This window comes from Peromyscus maniculatus, chromosome 19 (genome assembly GCF_049852395.1).
Source record: "Peromyscus maniculatus bairdii isolate BWxNUB_F1_BW_parent chromosome 19, HU_Pman_BW_mat_3.1, whole genome shotgun sequence".
In the NCBI taxonomy this organism is placed as follows: Eukaryota; Metazoa; Chordata; class Mammalia; order Rodentia; family Cricetidae; genus Peromyscus; species Peromyscus maniculatus.
This window is the reverse complement of record NC_134870.1, coordinates 41,276,132-41,293,707: the sequence shown is the minus strand read 5'-3', so window position 1 is coordinate 41,293,707 and position 17,576 is coordinate 41,276,132. Positions and strand designations below refer to the sequence as shown.

The window sequence follows — 17,576 nt, the reverse complement described above, 5'->3', positions numbered from 1 at the left end:
CAGAATTTTGGCATCCAACTTGGCCTCTTCAGGAGGTAAACGTTCAACTGTTAGGAATTGGGACATTATCTCAGGTGAAACAGAGTGCAAGATGGCTCGAATGTATAGGTCCAGAAGGACAGAGAGGAAAATTAAAACCATATGTGGCTAACATAACTATGAACCTGTGGGGTCGAGACTTGTTGCAACAATGGAATACTCAGATTAACATCCCTCCAATCTCAGAAACAAATCATAAACTAGCACATGTTACTGAGAGAAATATTAGAAGATATTGTTCTAATGAGTGGTCACCAGCCATCCATATTATACAAGAACAGGGCACAATAACTGATGATCTTCCAAAGACACCAACAGCTCTACCTTTAAAATGGTTAACAGACAAGCCTGTATGGGTCCAGCAATGGCCTTTAACAACAGAGAAACTCCAGGCTTTAGAAGAGCTGGTAGAAGAACAGTTAAATGCTCAGCATATTGAAGAATCAACCAGCCCTTGGAATTCTCCTGTATTTGTTATTAAAAAGAAATCTGGTAAATGGAGAATGGTAACAGACCTTAGGGCAATTAACAAAGTAATTCAGCCAATGGGTTCTCTACAATCTGGGATGCCTTTGCCTACTCTGTTACCAAAAGGATGGCCTCTCATAGTTATTGATTTAAAAGACTGTTTCTTTTCAATACCCTTACAAGAAAAAGACAGAGAAAGATTTGCTTTTACAGTGCCTACTTATAATAATTCTCAACCGGTTAAAAGATTTCAATGGAGGGTCCTCCCACAGGGAATGTTGAATAGCCCAACTCTGTGCCAATATTTTGTACAACAGCCATTGGAAGTGATACGTAAAAAATTTCCTAAATCTATAATTTATCATTATATGGACGATATTTTACTAGCTGACTCAAATGCAGATACTTTAGAAATAATGTTTGAAGAAGTAAAGAAAATTTTGCCTCGCTGGGGATTACAAATTGCTCCTGAAAAGATACAAAGAGGAGATTCTATTAATTATTTAGGATATAAAATAGAGCTACAAAAAATTAGACCCCAAAAGGTGCAAATTCGGAGAGATAGACTACAGACTCTTAATGACTTTCAAAGATTATTTGGAGATATTTCTCATCTACGAACTATTGTTGGGGTAAAAAATGATGAACTGACTAATTTGTTCAAAACCTTAGAAGGTGACAAGGACTTAAATAGTCCAAGAGAATTATCACCTGAAGCTGAGAAAGAATTAGCATTGGTAGAAAAGAAAGTGCATGAAGGACACGTGAATCGTATTGATCCAAAGCTGGATTGCATTTTGGTTATCTTACCTTCTAGGCGTTCTCCTACTGGAATATTAATGCAGAGGGAAGATATTATATTGGAATGGATATTTTTACCAAATAAACCAAATAAAAAATTAAAAACTTATGTGGAAAAAATCTCTGACTTGATTTACAAAGGAAAAATGAGACTTCGTCAATTAGCAGGCATAGACCCAGCAGAAATTGTCGTACCATTAACTAAGGAGGACATTGAAAAATTATGGACAGAAAGTGAACCTTGGCAAAGAGCTTGCAGTAATTTTTTGGGAGAAATTAACAGCAAATATCCCAAAAGCAATAGAATTGATCTTATAAAGAGAGCTGAATGGATCTTGCCTCGAATTGTACGGCAAAAACCCATATCTGGAGTTCGTACATTTTATACAGATGCCAACAAAGAAGGAAAGGCAGGTTACAAATCAGAAAATTTAAGTAAAGTGGTTCAAAGTCCGTATAATTCAGTGCAAAAATCAGAATTGTATGCTATTCTGTTGGTATTAATGGATTTTTCAGAACCTCTCAACATAGTAACTGACTCTCAGTATGCTGAAAGAGTGGTGTTACATATTGAGACTGCAGAATTTATCCCTGATGCTTCAGAATTAACTTCACTATTTATTCAATTACAAGATACAATCAGGAAAAGGAATCATCCTTTATATATAACTCACATTCGATCCCATACTGGTCTGCCAGGCCCTCTAGCACAAGGCAATGAAGAGATTGATAAATTATTGATAGGAAATGTGCTGGAGGCCTCAGAATTTCATAAAAAACATCACGTTAATAGTAAAGGTTTAAAAAAGGATTTTTCCATAACCTGGCAACAAGCCAAAGAAATAATAAAGAAATGTCCTACTTGTTCCTTCTACAATCAGACGCCATTACCAGCAGGATGTAACCCAAAGGGTACTCAGAGAAATGAAATCTGGCAGATGGACGTGTTTCACTTTGCAGAATTTGGAAAATTGAAATATGTACACCACACTATCGATACTTATTCAGGATTTCAATGGGCAACTGCTTTGAGTTCTGAAAAAGCTGATTCTGTAATCACTCATTTGCTAGAAGTTATGGCCATCATGGGTATACCTGCACAAATCAAAACTGACAATGCTCCATCATATGTCTCTGTTAAAATGAAACAGTTTTTTGCTTATTACAATATAAAGCATATTACAGGCATACCACATAATCCTACAGGTCAAGCAGTTATAGAAAGATCAAACAGAACTCTAAAGGATATGCTAAATAAACAGAAATGGGTAACAAAAACCCCCAGAAATAGACTGCATAATGCTCTTCTAACTTTGAATTTTCTGAATGCCAATGAGAAAGGAACAACAGCTGCAGAGAGACATTGGATAATAGAAAAAACTACAGAATTAAATCAGCCTATATACTTTAAGGATGTGCTGACCTCAGAATGGAAACCAGGGTATGTATTACATTGGGGACGTGGTTTTGCTTTTGTTTCTACAGGAGAAGATAAGCTGTGGGTACCATCAAAATTGATAAAGGTTCGATTTGAACAAGAGAGACCTCTTAATTAGAGGAGGTGATAGTTCATCAACCAGCATGAACATCCAATTTAAACTAACTTGTATCAATAAAACATGCCTTTTCATTTCATCAGATAATAACTTGCCAAAAAGGAACATCCCCAAAATTAGTCTTGGGGAAAGGTTTTTGTTTTTGTCTTTTAGGAGAATGAAGGTTAAGGAATCTGAAGAACACTGGACAAATGAGACAACTGAAGAAAAGGGACAAATCATCTATCCCAAGAAACAGAGTGAAACGGTGTATGGGTATATATTATCTGAAAAAATTTTATGTCTTCCTAAATGTTTGTTTCTGCTTTTCTCTAAAGATTTAACACTATTGGTCTTCTAACAGTCCCAGTTCAATTAAAATTTAAAGCTGACTTTGGAGTTGGAGAATGGCTCTCTCCTTCTTTAAACTCAAGCATGTTGTTAAAAGGAAAATGCAAACTCCCTGTATCATGCCAGAATAAGAGCCATTTCTGCTATGGTACAGGACAAAAGCAAAATTAATTAAGGGACTATTCTATTACTAACCTCAACTCTTTGATTCTATTCTGATTCTTTAAACTTTTCTCAAAGTATAAATTTTATATCAAAATTTACAAAATTAATATATATATATACATTTTAAACTTTGTTAAGATATGAATGGTCACATAGAGTACTAACTAATTCTAGAAAAAAGGCTAGCTGCATATATATGTTTTTGTGTTCGAGTCTCTTATCAGTTTTCTGCAGGAAATCACGGCCAGGCCTAATATCAACTGAAGTCTCCAGAAAGAAGATGGGGCCCCACAACAACAACAATTCCACGTGGACAATAATAATATCATTAAGCTGACAAACATCATCCACAGATCAGCTTTGAACTACAAGGTGCTCAGAGCAATTTTGAGATGACTAGCTGAGATGATCCAGTCTCAAAGACTACTTGAATAAGGACTTGAGATAAACCCCGAACTTTGGCATTATACACAGACTGGATAGTGAAGGATATAGCTACCTCTCTTAGAATTTGACAATTAACCTAAAATTTTTCTTTCAGGATAAAGAAAACTTCGCCCATACCCAGCAGGAAGCAATTTTAAGAATACGACGCCCACATTCCCAAAGAGGTGGTGTGGGGCAGGTGGTTTTTTGGTCTTTTTAATGGGTTCTGGGTCTGGGATAATTTTCAGTATTTAGGGGGGTTGGTTACAAGTTATTGTCAAGGGTTAGGAAAAAGGCTAAGCAAAGGAGATTAGATTTAAGGTTCTTGTTTAAAAAAAAAAAAAAAGAAAGAAAGAAAGAAAGAAAGAAGGAAAGAAAGAAAAAAAAAAGAAAGAAAAGAGAAAGACAATTACTAGTTTTAAATACTTTACATTGGATTGAATTGTTTTATATTGTACACAAATTTGAAACTGATATTGTTAGAAAATGCTATATGTATATTTCTAATTGTATTTATTCCATCCATTTAACAATGTAATGCAAATTTCTGATCCTTGAATGCTATTATTATCAACTATTAGGATATAAAGAAATGAAAGTTAGTAGTTAGACATTACAATAGAACTTGTAGTCATATTAGATATGTTTTAAAAATTGAGCAGAGATGTTTTAGACAGGTCATCTTCAAACCCTTCAGAGATCTACAGAATATGGCATTTAAAATGTTTTAATAACTTAGAAAATTTTTCTTTTTTGAGACATGTCAGCTCCTGGCAGTACCAATCTACTTTAGAGAAAATATGGGCATTGAAGAAACTGCATATGGAGTCAACTTTCATTCTGGCAAAAGTTAGCCACTGGACAACAAAGTATCCTCGAATCAACAGGACAAAATGGACAGACAGATCACGAAACAAGGGACTACTGATTCTTGCCAAAACAAGTGTGGTTATGGCTTTATCAAAAGGCATCTTCTGAGGCCAGGACAATATGGCCCCATCCCTGAAGTGGCCTTCGCATCCGGAAAAGGTACGGTGCCCTTTTCTTCGAAGGCAGCTTAACAGGCAGAGGGCCGATGGATTCTGTTGTACAATGGAACAGCAGCTGAAAGCTCATGCCTCTCAAAAGTAGACTGGCATTTAATAGAGGGATGTGGAGAAGAAGGGGATGCTGAGATGAAGCCATATATACACAGCCAAGAAGAATGGACAGCTGAATTAAAAAACTGTCAACAATTTCCAGAATTTAAAATCCTGAATCATGACAGGACACTAGTGGAATTCAGGTGTTTCTGGTACGTGGACTGCTCTCACCCAATGTGAGGTTGAACTGTTGACCTTGTGTACATCCTACTTCACAAATGAGTCTGTCAGATACACTAAGCCTATAGGCTGAAGATGATGCCCCAACACTGCGGAGAAACCTCAGGTGACTGCCCAGGCAGCTGGCTGTTTCTGTCAACTCACAAAATTTTTTTGGAAGTTGCTTGCATGCACTTCCTGTTTTTATTTTTGTTAGCTAATATTATTCCCTTCTTGGGTCTCTGAGGGAGTTGAAGATTAGTTAGTTATGGTTGAAGATTAGTTAGTTATAGTTGAAAATTAATTAGGATAGAAAGTACATTAGATACATCTTGGAATTATCAAAATAGGATAGATAATGGAATTATTTTCTCTGATTCGTCAAATACCTGTTTAGGTATTTATTACTTGTATATATTGTATATAGTTATTGTACTTTTGTATATAGTTTTTCTTTTGTTAGTCATAACCTTTTGCTTTTTTTCTTTTTATTAAAATAGAAAAGGGGAAATGTGGTGGTAATCTAATTGTATTGAAATATTATTTTGATTTGTACTGAAATATTAATTTGATTGTATGTTAATAAATAAAGTTGTCTGGGGGTCAGAGCTATTAGAGCCATAGCAAGAGTGTGGCGGTGGTGGCACACGCCTTTAATCCCATAGATATCTGTGTGTTCAGGGTCAGAGCTATTAGAGCCATAGCAAGAGTGTGGCGGTGGCAGCACACGCCTTTAATCCCATAAGATCTCTGTGCGTTCAGGGATACAGCCAGCATTGGAGACATATGCCTTTAAGACCTAGGGGGCTGTACATTCAGACAGTGACGAGGCAGTCATGTGTTTGGGTTTACAACCAATGAGAAGGCAGAACAACATACTTTAAAAATACGAACCGACAGGAGGTAGGTCTCTTTTCGCGAAGCTGGGACAGCAGGAGGAAGGGTGAGATTTTAGCTCTGAGCTCTGACCTCTCGGCTTTCTCTTTTACATTGTTTCTGTGTTTCTTATTTAATAAGACGGTTGGTTACATCAACAATAGACTTTTGACCAGGCCTCCAAATGCCAAGGTTGCCCACCAGCTCTGAGTAAACAAGGACAATGGTCTCAATTAGTTCCCACAAGGCATTTGCCCGATGCCTTTGCCATTTTGAGATAATCTTTGGGTAGTTAAACCCTCATACATAACTTTACACCTCACAAACCTAATAACAGAATAAATTGTGAGTAAATGGGTCTTCCAAAAATCCTGCCCAATTCCAGGAAAGGGACCAACCCCTTTGGGCTGCCCCTGCTGGGCCAAGGGAGAGAAACAGAACACTGGTATATGTGTTCAGACCCCACAAAGAGAGAGAAGCATTGCCATACTCAGTCCACTCTAGCCTCAAGAGTGTAATTTCAGGGCAGATGGGATAGCTGAATGGTTAAGACCTCTCCCTGTTCTTCCAGAGAACCAAGTTCGATTCCCAGCACCCACATACATGTCAGTTCTAGAACCCTCTGTAACTGCAGTTCCTGAGCACCAGGCACACACAGTGAAAGACATAAGCAAACAAAACACCCATAACATGTATGATAAATGACTTTTTTAAAGAGTGCAATTTTGCCGGGCGGTGGTGGCACATGCCTTTAATCCCAGCACTCGGGAGGCAGAGCCAGGCGGATCTCTGTGAGTTCGAGGCCAGCCTGGACTACCAAGTGAGTTCCAGGAAAAGGCACAAAGCTACACAGAGAAACCCTGTCTCGAAAAACCAAAAAAAAAAAAAAAGAGTGCATGCAATTTTACTTTATTACTATTAGAAACACTCTGGGTTTACCGACCTTACCTACCGCTCTCTGAATTCTTTCTCATCAACACAAGAACCAAGACTGCTGCTATGGCAGTTGGTGGAGGCTGGAGGAAGACAAGACCTCCTAATAACACTAAGGGAACAAGATCTCAGCTTCAAGCTAGTGAGATAGCTCCTGTGCTGCCATGCCTGATGACCTGAGTTTAATCCCCAACATGGTAGAAGGAGAGAACCAAGTCCTGAAAGGTGTCCTCTGACCTCCATACAAACACCATCGAATACAAATACATGCATATGCATACACACACACACACACACACACACACACACACACACACACACACACACACACGATTAAAAAAAATACTTTTTAAAATCCATTCTTTTGCAAGATTTCATGTGGACTTATGAATTCAGTCCAGTTCTGGCACACAATGTATACTTGGTACTCGGGTGAATTGCTGGTTCCTTTATCTTCTATGAAGGTCTTCAATTTTTCATACAATTTAATCTCACTGTAACCCTACAAATTAGGGGAAGTGAAAGATCCCAGCATACTAGCTTAGCCTAACGCCATTTCAAGTAAGGTCTGAAAAGCGCAGGGTGTCTACAGCCGGCCTCCTGGCCCCAGAAAAGGGTACTAAAGGTCAGAAAAACAACTTGGAGCCAGGCAGCAGGCGTGTCAAGCTCGGGGAAAAACCACGAGCTGCCCTGAGTTTGAACCCGGCCTCATTTGAATCGTCCAATCAGAGCCCTGTAAACCATGAGTTGCCCTGAGTTTGAACCCGCCCTCCTCGTGCTCCTGCTGCCCGACCCTATAAAAACCCTCTGCTCCAGCCCGGGGGCGCGCCAGTCTCTTGAGCTTCTTGAGGGACTGTGTTGCCCCGGGTACCCGTGTTCCTGAATAAAGCCTCTTGCTGTTTGCATCTGACTTGTGGTCTCGTGTGATCTCTGGGCGAGGGTCTCTCCAGAGGGAAGACTGCCTTCGGGGGTCTTTCATTTGGGGGCTCGTCCGGGATCTGAGACCCCACCTCGGGACCACCGACCCACTGTCAGGAGGTAAGCCGGCCTTGGTGTATGTCGTTTCTGTCCTGTCAGAGTGTTGTCTGTTTGCGCGCCTGAATCGGTCTGGAGTCAGTGGGGCTGAAGGAGCTGACGAGCTCGGACTTCGCCACTGCGACCCTGGAAGACGTTCCACGGGTCTCTGAAGTCCCCTTCTGGGGCACGGGAAGTCCCCTTCTGGGGCACGGGAAGTCCCCTTCGGGGGCACGGGAACTGTTGTCGGTTTGTCTGAATGTTAAATGTTATCTGTTTGCGCGCCTGAATCGGTCTGGAGTCAGTGGGGCTGAAGGAGCTGACGAGCTCGGACTTCGCCACTGCGACCCTGGAAGACGTTCCACGGGTCTCTGAAGTCCCCTTCGGGGGCACGGGAAGTCCCCTTCGGGGGCACGGGAAGTGTTGTCGGTTTGTCTAAGTGTTGAATGTTGTCTGTTTGCGCGCCGGAATCGGTCTGGAGTCAGTGGGGCTGAAGGAGCTGACGAGCTCGGACTTCGCTACTGCGACCATGGAAGACGTTCCACGGGTCTCTGAAGTCCCCTTCGGGGGCACGGGAAGTCCCCTCTGGGGCACGGGAAGTCCCCTTCGGGGGCACGGGAAGTCCCCTCTGGGGCACGGGAAGTCCCCTTCGGGGGCACGGGAAGTCCCCTCTGGGGCACGGTTTTTCGGGGCCACCCCCGTATCAGAAGGATACGTGGTGCTGGCAGGGGACGGAGAATTCAAACACTCCGTGTCCCCATCTGAGTTTTTGCTTTCGGTTTTACACCGGAGCCGCGCAGCGAAACTGTTTCTTGTTTGTGGTGTCGGTTTGTTTTGCGTTCTTTGTATAATTCTTCTCCATCCAGGCGCGGCGCCTCCTGTCACGGCGCGGGCCGCAACCCCGGCGGCTGCGCTCACGGCGCCTCCTGTCATGGCGCCAGCCGCAATCCCGGCGGCTGCGCTCGTGGCGCCTCCTGTCACGGCACCAGCCGCGACCACCTCAGCGGCTGCGCTCGCGGCGCCTCCTGTCAAAGCGCCAGCCGCGACCCCGGCGGCTGCGCTCGCGGCGCCTCCTGTCAAAGCGCCGGCCGCGACCACCTCAGCGGCTGCGCTCGCGGCGCCTCCTGTCATGGCGCCAGCCGCGATCCCGGCGGTTGCGCTCGCGGCGCCTCCTGTCAAAGCGCCGGCCGCGACCACCTCAGCGGCTGCGCTCGCGGCGCCTCCTGTCAAAGCGCCGGCCGCGACCACCTCAGCGGCTGCGCTCGCGGCGCCTCCTGTCAAAGCGCCAGCCGCGACCACCTCAGCGGCTGCGCTCGTGGCGCCTCCTGTCATGGCGCCGGCCGCGACCCCGGCGGCTGCGCTCGCGGCGCCTCCTGTCATAGCGCCGGCCGCGATCCCGGCGGCTGCACTCGCGGCGCCTTCTGTCACGGCGCCGGCCGCGACCACCTCAGCGGCTGCGCTCGCGGCGCCTCCTGTCACGGCGCCAGCCGCGATCCCGGCGGCGGCTGCGCTCGTGGCGCCTCCTGTCAAAGCGCCGGCCGCGACCCCGGCGGTTGCGCTCGCGGCGCCTCCTGTCAAAGCGCCGGCCGCGACCACCTCAGCGGCTGCGCTCGTGGCGCCTCCTGTCACGGCGCCAGCCGCGACCACCTCAGCGGCTGCGCTCGCGGCGCCTCCTGTCATGGCGCCAGCCGCGACCACCTCAGCGGCTGCGCTCGCGGCGCCTCCTGTCAAAGCGCCGGCCGCGACCACCTCAGCGGCTGCGCTCGCGGCGCCTCCTGTCATGGCGCCAGCCGCGATCCCGGCGGCTGCGCTCGCGGCGCCTCCTGTCATGGTGCCAGCCGCGATCCCGGCGGCTGCGCTTGCGGCGCCTTCTGTCATGGCGCCGGCCGCGACCACCTCAGCGGCTGCGCTCGCGGCGCCTCCTGTCACGGCGCCAGCCGCGATCCCGGCGGCGGCTGCGCTCGTGGCGCCTCCTGTCACGGCGCCAGCCGCGACCACCTCAGCGGCTGCGCTCGCGGCGCCTCCTGTCATGGCGCCAGCCGCGATCCCGGCGGCGGCTGCGCTCGCGGCGCCTCCTGTCACGGCGCCAGCCGCGATCCCGGCGGCGGCTGCGCTGGTGGTGCCTCCTGTCACGGCGCCAGCCGCGACCACCTCAGCGGCTGCGCTCGCGGCGCCTCCTGTCATAGCGCCGGCCGCGACCACCTCAGCGGCTGCGCTCGCGGCGCCTCCTGTCATGGCGCCAGCCGCGACCCTCCCAGCGGCTGCGCTCGCGGCGCCTCCGCGGCGGCTCCTGTCAAGGCTGCGCTCGCGGCGGCTCCTGTCATGGCGCCGGCCGCGACCACCTCAGCGGCTGCGCTCTCGGCGCCTCCTGTCATGGCGCCAGCCGCGATCCCGGCGGCTGCGCTCGTGGCGCCTCCTGTCACGGCGCCGGCCGCGACCCCGTCGGCTGCGCTCGCGGCGCCTCCTGTCATGGCGCCAGCCGCGATCCCAGCGGCTGCGCTCGCGGCGTCTCCTGTCATGGCGCCAGCCGCGATCCCGGCGGCTGCGCTCGTGGCGCCTCCTGTCATGGCGCCAGCCGCGGCCCTTCCAACGGCTGCGTTCACGGCGCCTCCTGTCACGGCTGAGCTCGCGGCGGCTCCTGTCACTGCGCTCGCGGCGGCTCCTGTCAAGGCTGCGCTCACGGCGGCTCCTGTCACGGCGCCGGCTGCGACCTTCCCGGCGGCCGCCCCCCCCATGATGACCCCGCTCGCTGGGGACTCGGAGGAAGAAGAAAAACAGAGAGTTTTCCTAGAGACCTAGAAGCAGGTTCCGGGCAATGACGGGAGGCCAACCCAACTCCCAAATATCATCGATGCCGCTTTTCCCTTGACCCGCCCAGACTGGAACTTCAATACACCTGAAGGTAGGGAGCATCTACGTCTCTATCGCCAGTTGCTCTTAGCGGGTCTCCGAGCGGCCGCCAGAAGGCCTACCAATTTGGCTCAGGAAAGGAAAAAGAAAAAGGAAAGGAAAGGAAAGGAAAGGAAGAATAACCCGCTGCATTTTTAGAGAAGCTGAAGGAGGCTTATAGGATGTACACTCCGTATGATCCAGATACCAGTCTAGCTCAGATATCCGAACCAAATTGCAGCGGTTGGAAAGTTTGCAAGCGCTAGGTTTGCCAGATTTATTGAAGGAAGCAGAGAAAGTGTTCAGTAAGAGAGAAACTCTTGAGAAAAATAAGAAAAGGAGATGGCAGAAACGTGAGGAAAGGGACAAGAAAACAACATAGGGAGATGAAAAAGGTTTTGGCCACCGTTGTGTCTCAGGGACAGCAGAGAGAGGGAGATAGGTTGGGAGAGCGAAGGAGGCCACCCCTTGATAAAGATCAATGTGCTTACTGTAAGAAGAAGGGACCAAGAGTCACAGGTCCTAAAGGAGACCCCTTACAAATCCTTGCCCTCAGTTTAGAGGAAGAATACCGTTTGTTTGAGGCAGAACCCACGGAGAAGTCACCTGAGGAGCTACAGAACTGGCTGAGGAAGTTTCCTCAGGCCTGGGCAGAGACTGGGGGCTTGGGGTTGGCACGTGATCAGCCACCGCTGATGATCTCACTAAAGGCCTCCGCGACTCCCGTTTCAATCAGACAGTACTCAATGTCACGGGAAGCTCATGAGGGGATCAAGCCCCATATTCGGAGGCTCCTGGACCAAGGGGTGTTAAAGCCCTGCCAATCACCTTGGGACGCCCCTCTCTTGCCTGTTAAGAAACCGCGGACAGGAGACGATAATCTCCATCCCCCCTCCTCGGAACCCCCACCGAGTTCGAGAATTCCTGGATACCCCCTCACCAAACCAGGGACCATGTTCCAATGGAAAGAGAAACATCGGAAAGCGTTTCAACAGATCAAAAAGGCCTTACTCGAGGCCCCGGCTCTGGGTCTGCCAGATCTAACCAAGCCCTTTGAGCTGTTTGTGGATGAGAACTCAGGCTACAGGATGGCCTCCATGCCTCCGCATGGTGGCAGCCATTGTCGTACCATTGACTGTGCTGGCCTCCCATGCAGTGGAGGCCTTGGTCCGACAACCACCGGACAGATGGCTTTCTAACGCCAGAATGACTAACTATCAGGCCTTACTGCTGGACTCAGACCGGGTAAATTTCGGGACCACAGCCTGAGAGAGACCCCGTGCCCTATAGCCCAGAAGACCATGAGCTAGCAAAGAAAATGGGGGCGGACTGGGATCCAACCAAGAATGAGATGGCTAACATGGTAACAAAGAAACTGTTGGAAGAAATCTTCCCCAGGTATGGGATGCCTCAATTATTGGGGTCAGATAACGGGCCTGCCTTCGTCTCCCAGGTAAGTCAGAAGGTGGCCAAACTATTGGGGGTTGATTGGAAACTCCATTGTGCATACCGCCCCCAGAGCTCAGGACAGGTAAAACGAGCTAATAGAACAATTAAGGAGACTCTAACCAAATTAACGCTTGCAACTGGCACTAGAGATTGGGTGCTCCTACTTCCCTTGGCTCTCTATCGAGCCCGAAATACCCCCGGCCCACACGGCCTAACCCCTTTTGAGATCATATATGGGGCCCCACCTCCTGTTGTAGACTTTCTCCATCCTGATATTTCCTCTCTTGCCACCACCCCTACTTTAGAAGCACATCTTCAAGCCCTCCAGTTGGTGCAGAGGGAGGTCTGGAAGCCCCTGGCCAAGGCTTATCAGGAGCAGCTAGACAAGCCGGTGGTGCCCCACCCCTTCCAGATCGGGGACTCCGTTTGGGTCCGACGACACCAGACCAAGAGCCTGGAATCACGGTGGAAGGGGCCCTACACTGTCTTGCTGACCACCCCCACTGCACTCAAGGTCGACGGGATTGCTGCATGGATCCACGCCTCTCACGTGAAGGCTGCCAGGGAACCCGACCCAGCAGGATCCAGAAAGTCAACATGGACAGTGCGCCATACACAAAACCCCTTAAAAATAAGGTTGACCCACGACTCCTCTTCCTCCCCCTCCTCTTAATCTCTACCTATCCCCAGGGGACTAGGGCGGCAGAGAGCCCGCACCTAGCTAAGAGGCTCACTTGGCAGGTCATTTCACAAAATGGGGAGACGGTCTGGCAAACGACCGCCTTTCACACCCCCTTTACATGGTGGCCTAACTTACATCCAGATCTCTGCCAATTAGCAGCAGGGTCAGAGGACTGGGACATCCCTACCACTGACCCCATGAACCCCAGAGCACCAGACGTCTGTCAGGATGGTAAGGGTACTTGCAAATGTAGTGACGGGAGATACGGATGTGGCCACCCTGAAGCTAGGGCAGCCCTGTCACAACTATCCTTCTACGTCTGCCCCCGGGATGGTAGGGACAGAAAGCTGATTAGCCAATGTGGGGGTTATGAAAGTTACTTCTGTAAAGCATGGGGATGTGAAACAACTGGCAATACCTATTGGAAGCCTTCGTCCACTTGGGACCTCATTAGGGTAAAAAGGACTACCCAAGGGGAAAGCCGCACATGGCGCCCACTCACCCGAGCACATTGTTGGGGTTTCCCAGGCGAGCTTAGTACATACTGGGAGGGGGAGGGCCCCTGTATAAACTTCACCTGCAACCCCCTAAACATATCCTTTACTCAGAAAGGAAGGGGGACGGCACAAGATTGGATTAAAGGAAAAACATGGGGACTTAGATTTTTCATGACAGGACAGGACCAGGGATTTACCTTTATGATTAAACTTAAAATTGAGGAGCCCTCCGCCTCTATAGGCCCCAACCAGGTTCTCTCTGACCAAAGGCGCCCCTCTTTACCTGCTCCAGCACCCCCGAGGGCTACCACCCGACCCAATTCGGCCATTCGCCCAAGCACGGCTCCGAATGCCGCTGTAACCCCAGTCACCCTCCAACCACCCAGACCCGGTACGGGAGACAGGCTATTGAATCTTATAGAGGGCGCCTACTCAGCCCTCAATGTTACTAGCCCAAATCGGACTCAGGAGTGCTGGTTATGCCTAGTTTCCACACCTCCCTATTATGAGGGGGTGGCCGTAGTCGGAAGCTTCACCAATTCCTCTTCACCCCCATCAGGATGTGCCTCAACACCTCAGCATAAGCTCACAATCTCCGAGGTGTCAGGACAAGGACTATGTCTGGGGACAGTACCCTACACCTACCAACACCTGTGTAATCGCACCCAGGTACTTGTACCAGGACCCCATTATCTCGTGGCTCCCAACGGAACTTACTGGGCCTGTAGCACTGGACTTACACCATGCCTCTCCCCCTCAATACTAGCTAATACGGCCGATTATTGCGTGCTCATAGAACTGTACCCCAGGATAGTCTATCATACACCTGAAGATATCTATGCCCGATATGAAACAGGGGTCCCCCGTATAAAAAGAGAGCCAGTCTCACTAACCCTGGCCCTGATACTAGGTGGATTAACAATGGGAGGGATCGCCACCGGAATAGGCACAGGTACCACTGCCCTCATGGAAACCAACCAGTTCCGACAACTCCAGGTTGCCATGCATACCGATATCCAGGCACTGGAGGAATCCGTGAGTGCCTTGGAAAAGTCACTCACCTCCCTGTCGGAGGTAGTTCTGCAGAACCGGAGGGGATTAGACCTCCTCTTCCTGCAGGAAGGGGGGTTATGTGCTGCCCTTAGAGAAGAATGTTGCTTCTATGCGGATCATACTGGGGTGGTGAGAGATAGCATGGCTAAGTTAAGAAAGAGACTAGAACAGAGACAAAAACTCTTTAAAGAACAGCAGGGGTGGTTTGAAGGATGGTTCGGAAGGTCCCCCTGGCTCACCACCCTCATCTCCACCCTTATAGGGCCCCTTCTGATTTTATTCCTCCTTCTGACTCTCGGGCCCTGCATCCTAAACAGACTTGTCCAATTTATCAGGGAACGTGTTTCTATAGTTCAGACCTTGGTATTGACCCAACAATACCAACGACTCAACCAAGTGGGAATGGAGCCACATCCCTATTCTTCCCCATGAATGGAGGATTCCATTCCCTGAGATAAGAAAATGGGGGAATGAAAGATCCCAGCATACTAGCTTAGCCTAACGCCATTTCAAGTAAGGTCTGAAAAGCGCAGGGTGTCTACAGCCGGCCTCCTGGCCCCAGAAAAGGGTACTAAAGGTCAGAAAAACAACTTGGAGCCAGGCAGCAGGCGTGTCAAGCTCGGGGAAAAACCACGAGCTGCCCTGAGTTTGAACCCGGCCTCATTTGAATCGTCCAATCAGAGCCCTGTAAACCATGAGTTGCCCTGAGTTTGAACCCGCCCTCCTCGTGCTCCTGCTGCCCGACCCTATAAAAACCCTCTGCTCCAGCCCGGGGGCGCGCCAGTCTCTTGAGCTTCTTGAGGGACTGTGTTGCCCCGGGTACCCGTGTTCCTGAATAAAGCCTCTTGCTGTTTGCATCTGACTTGTGGTCTCGTGTGATCTCTGGGCGAGGGTCTCTCCAGAGGGAAGACTGCCTTCGGGGGTCTTTCAGAAGTAGCTACAAAGAGCTCATGTAATTAGGGCAATCGAGGCAAGATGTGAACTTTCACCTGGTTTCAAGGTCAATCAATGGATTTTCCTCATTGACTTACCTCCCAGCTGTCGGGATCACACAAGGGTGGAAACACTCTGACTGTAGCCCACAGGAATGAAGATCTGGTTCACCCATTATTGTGTAAGCACAGCACAGAAAGGAAGTCTTGTCCACCTTAGTTCATAAGAGTGTAACTTAACTTGTCCAAGATGCTACTCCCTCAGTTCCAGAGGACAAAACTTTCTGACTTTTCAACTAAAGCTCCTGCTAGAAGACCTCCATCTGTCTTGTGTTCATGCTCTCAAGATAACGCATTACTGACAGAACTGGGTACAGCTCATGTCCTGCTCAGTTCCCAGCACCTACCTCAGACATGTGCAAACCTTACTGAAATCTGTAATCTATACAAAACCAAATTCGGATTGTTAGCGTATAAATCCCATGCACTGGATTACAGGTGTGTGATACTAGTAACATGGGGCTTGAAAGGAGGTTTAAAATGAAGCTTGTATCTTAGTTAAAACAAAAGAAAATCTTATGCCCAAGTTTAAATATTCCGTAACACTTTATATTAAAGTGGGATATAAAGTACAGCGTTTGTATTATCATGAACTTAGAGCATTTCTTAAATGATGCCCTTAGCTTCAGGCTTGGCTAAAGGATTTGGTCACAGAAACAGGAGGGGAAGCCACCAAGCCACTTCTGAAGAGGAGTTTCTAGAGCCAACCACCACACAGATCCAGCGTGTCTTAGGGTTTCCACTGCTGTGATGAAACATCATGACCAAGAGCAAGGCGGGTAGGGTAAGGGGTTATTCGGTTTTCACTTACACATCATAGTTCATCATCAAAAGAAGTCAGCACAGGAACTCAAACAAGGCAGGAGCTGATGCAGAGGCCACGGAGAAGTGCTGCTTACTGCTTTGATCCTCACTGGCTTGATCAGCCTGCTTTCTTATGGAACCCAGAACCACCAGCCCAGGAACGGCACCACCCACAATGGGCTAGGCCCCTCCGAATCAATCACTGATTAAGAAAATGCCTTACAGGCTTGCCTACAGCTGATTCCTATGGAGGCATTCTCTTAATTGAGGTTCCCTCCTCTCAGATGACTTTAGCTTTGCCAAGTTGACATAAACTGTCTGGCACACAGCATTATGTCCCCTCTGACCCGATAGCAATGCTCCAGGTAAGAGTTGATCTGTCATCTGAGATCACAGTACAGGAACAGCTGAATGGTCATATAAAGAAGGAGCATCTGTCTATCGTGACAAGCCATTACAATGTGAAACGGTAAACTCATTATAATCTAGCATAAGATGATTTAGATGGGAGACAAGCTACTTTACTTCTCGAGGTCTTACACTTCTTACTGTCCTCTGAGCCAATTACAGGATCTATGATAGGTCAATCTTCTGGAAACAAGATAAGCTGAATCATCGCAATGAACAAAAACAATTAACAAAAAGGTCAGCACTCTACGCTGCAACCTTGAGGCCTTGAAGCAAGATATCGATGCTTTTTGTTTTTAATGCTGAAGAAGAGCACAGTACTGATTAGATGGGAACAAACTGCCCTGGTGGCCCACAACGTTCTCAGGAAAGTCATGGAGGAAAAAGAAGGTAAGCAACCATCAAAAAGGTCCGCGGTATCAAGCCTGGTGTGGTGGTGCACACCTGTAACCCGGCTTTTGGGAAGCTGAGGCAGAAAGATTGCATGATGAATGCCAGCCAGGGTTAATAACAAATTCCAGGACAGGCTGGGCTACAAAGAATTGTCTCAAAATTTAAGAGTGTGTGTGTGTGTGTGTGTGTGTGTGTGTGTGTGTGTGTGTGTGTGTATCTGTCTGTCTGTCTATAGCTTCACAAAGACTGAATCCTGCCCTTTTTAACAACTAACTAAAACAGTTTCTGCCATGTTCAGCAAATACTTGAATTCTACCTTCTATAACTTTCACCTAGGACTTTTCGCAATACCACAACAACCATCCCAAGGCAATGAGAGAATGAATAGACATGCTGTCTTTGTATATTTGATCTCTTCTTTGAACTCAAACACTCACCATCTGAATTTGACATATTCAAAGGCTATAGGAAAACCAGAACTGATGTGCGCTCTTACAACA

At 48.2% G+C, this 17,576-nt stretch overlaps 2 protein-coding genes across 2 annotated transcripts in view; one reads left to right on the top strand and one right to left on the bottom strand.

The window, feature by feature from the left end:
* The window catches only part of Hsd17b4 (hydroxysteroid 17-beta dehydrogenase 4), a 93,719-nt gene that overhangs the window by 72,677 nt on the left and 3,466 nt on the right, over positions 1–17,576 (bottom strand). The window lies entirely within an intron of this gene.
* LOC143269606 (uncharacterized) lies at positions 6,316–15,038 on the top strand. Its single transcript, XM_076555393.1, has 3 exons — positions 6,316–6,407; positions 10,096–10,811; positions 12,553–15,038. The coding sequence occupies exons 1-2, from the start codon at positions 6,316–6,318 to the stop codon at positions 10,706–10,708; spliced, it is 705 nt and encodes a 234-aa protein (XP_076411508.1). The 3' UTR covers positions 10,709–10,811; positions 12,553–15,038.

Bases quoted from the DNA above. Each gene is read 5' to 3' on its own strand.
- LOC143269606 (XM_076555393.1), top strand. From the start codon at position 6,316: ATGGGTCTTCCAAAAATCCTGCCCAATTCCAGGAAAGGGACCAACCCC. The intron at 6,408-10,095 runs GTATATGTGTTC...CTCCTGTCATAG, and splicing joins GGGAGAGAAACAGAACACTG to CGCCGGCCGCGACCACCTCA.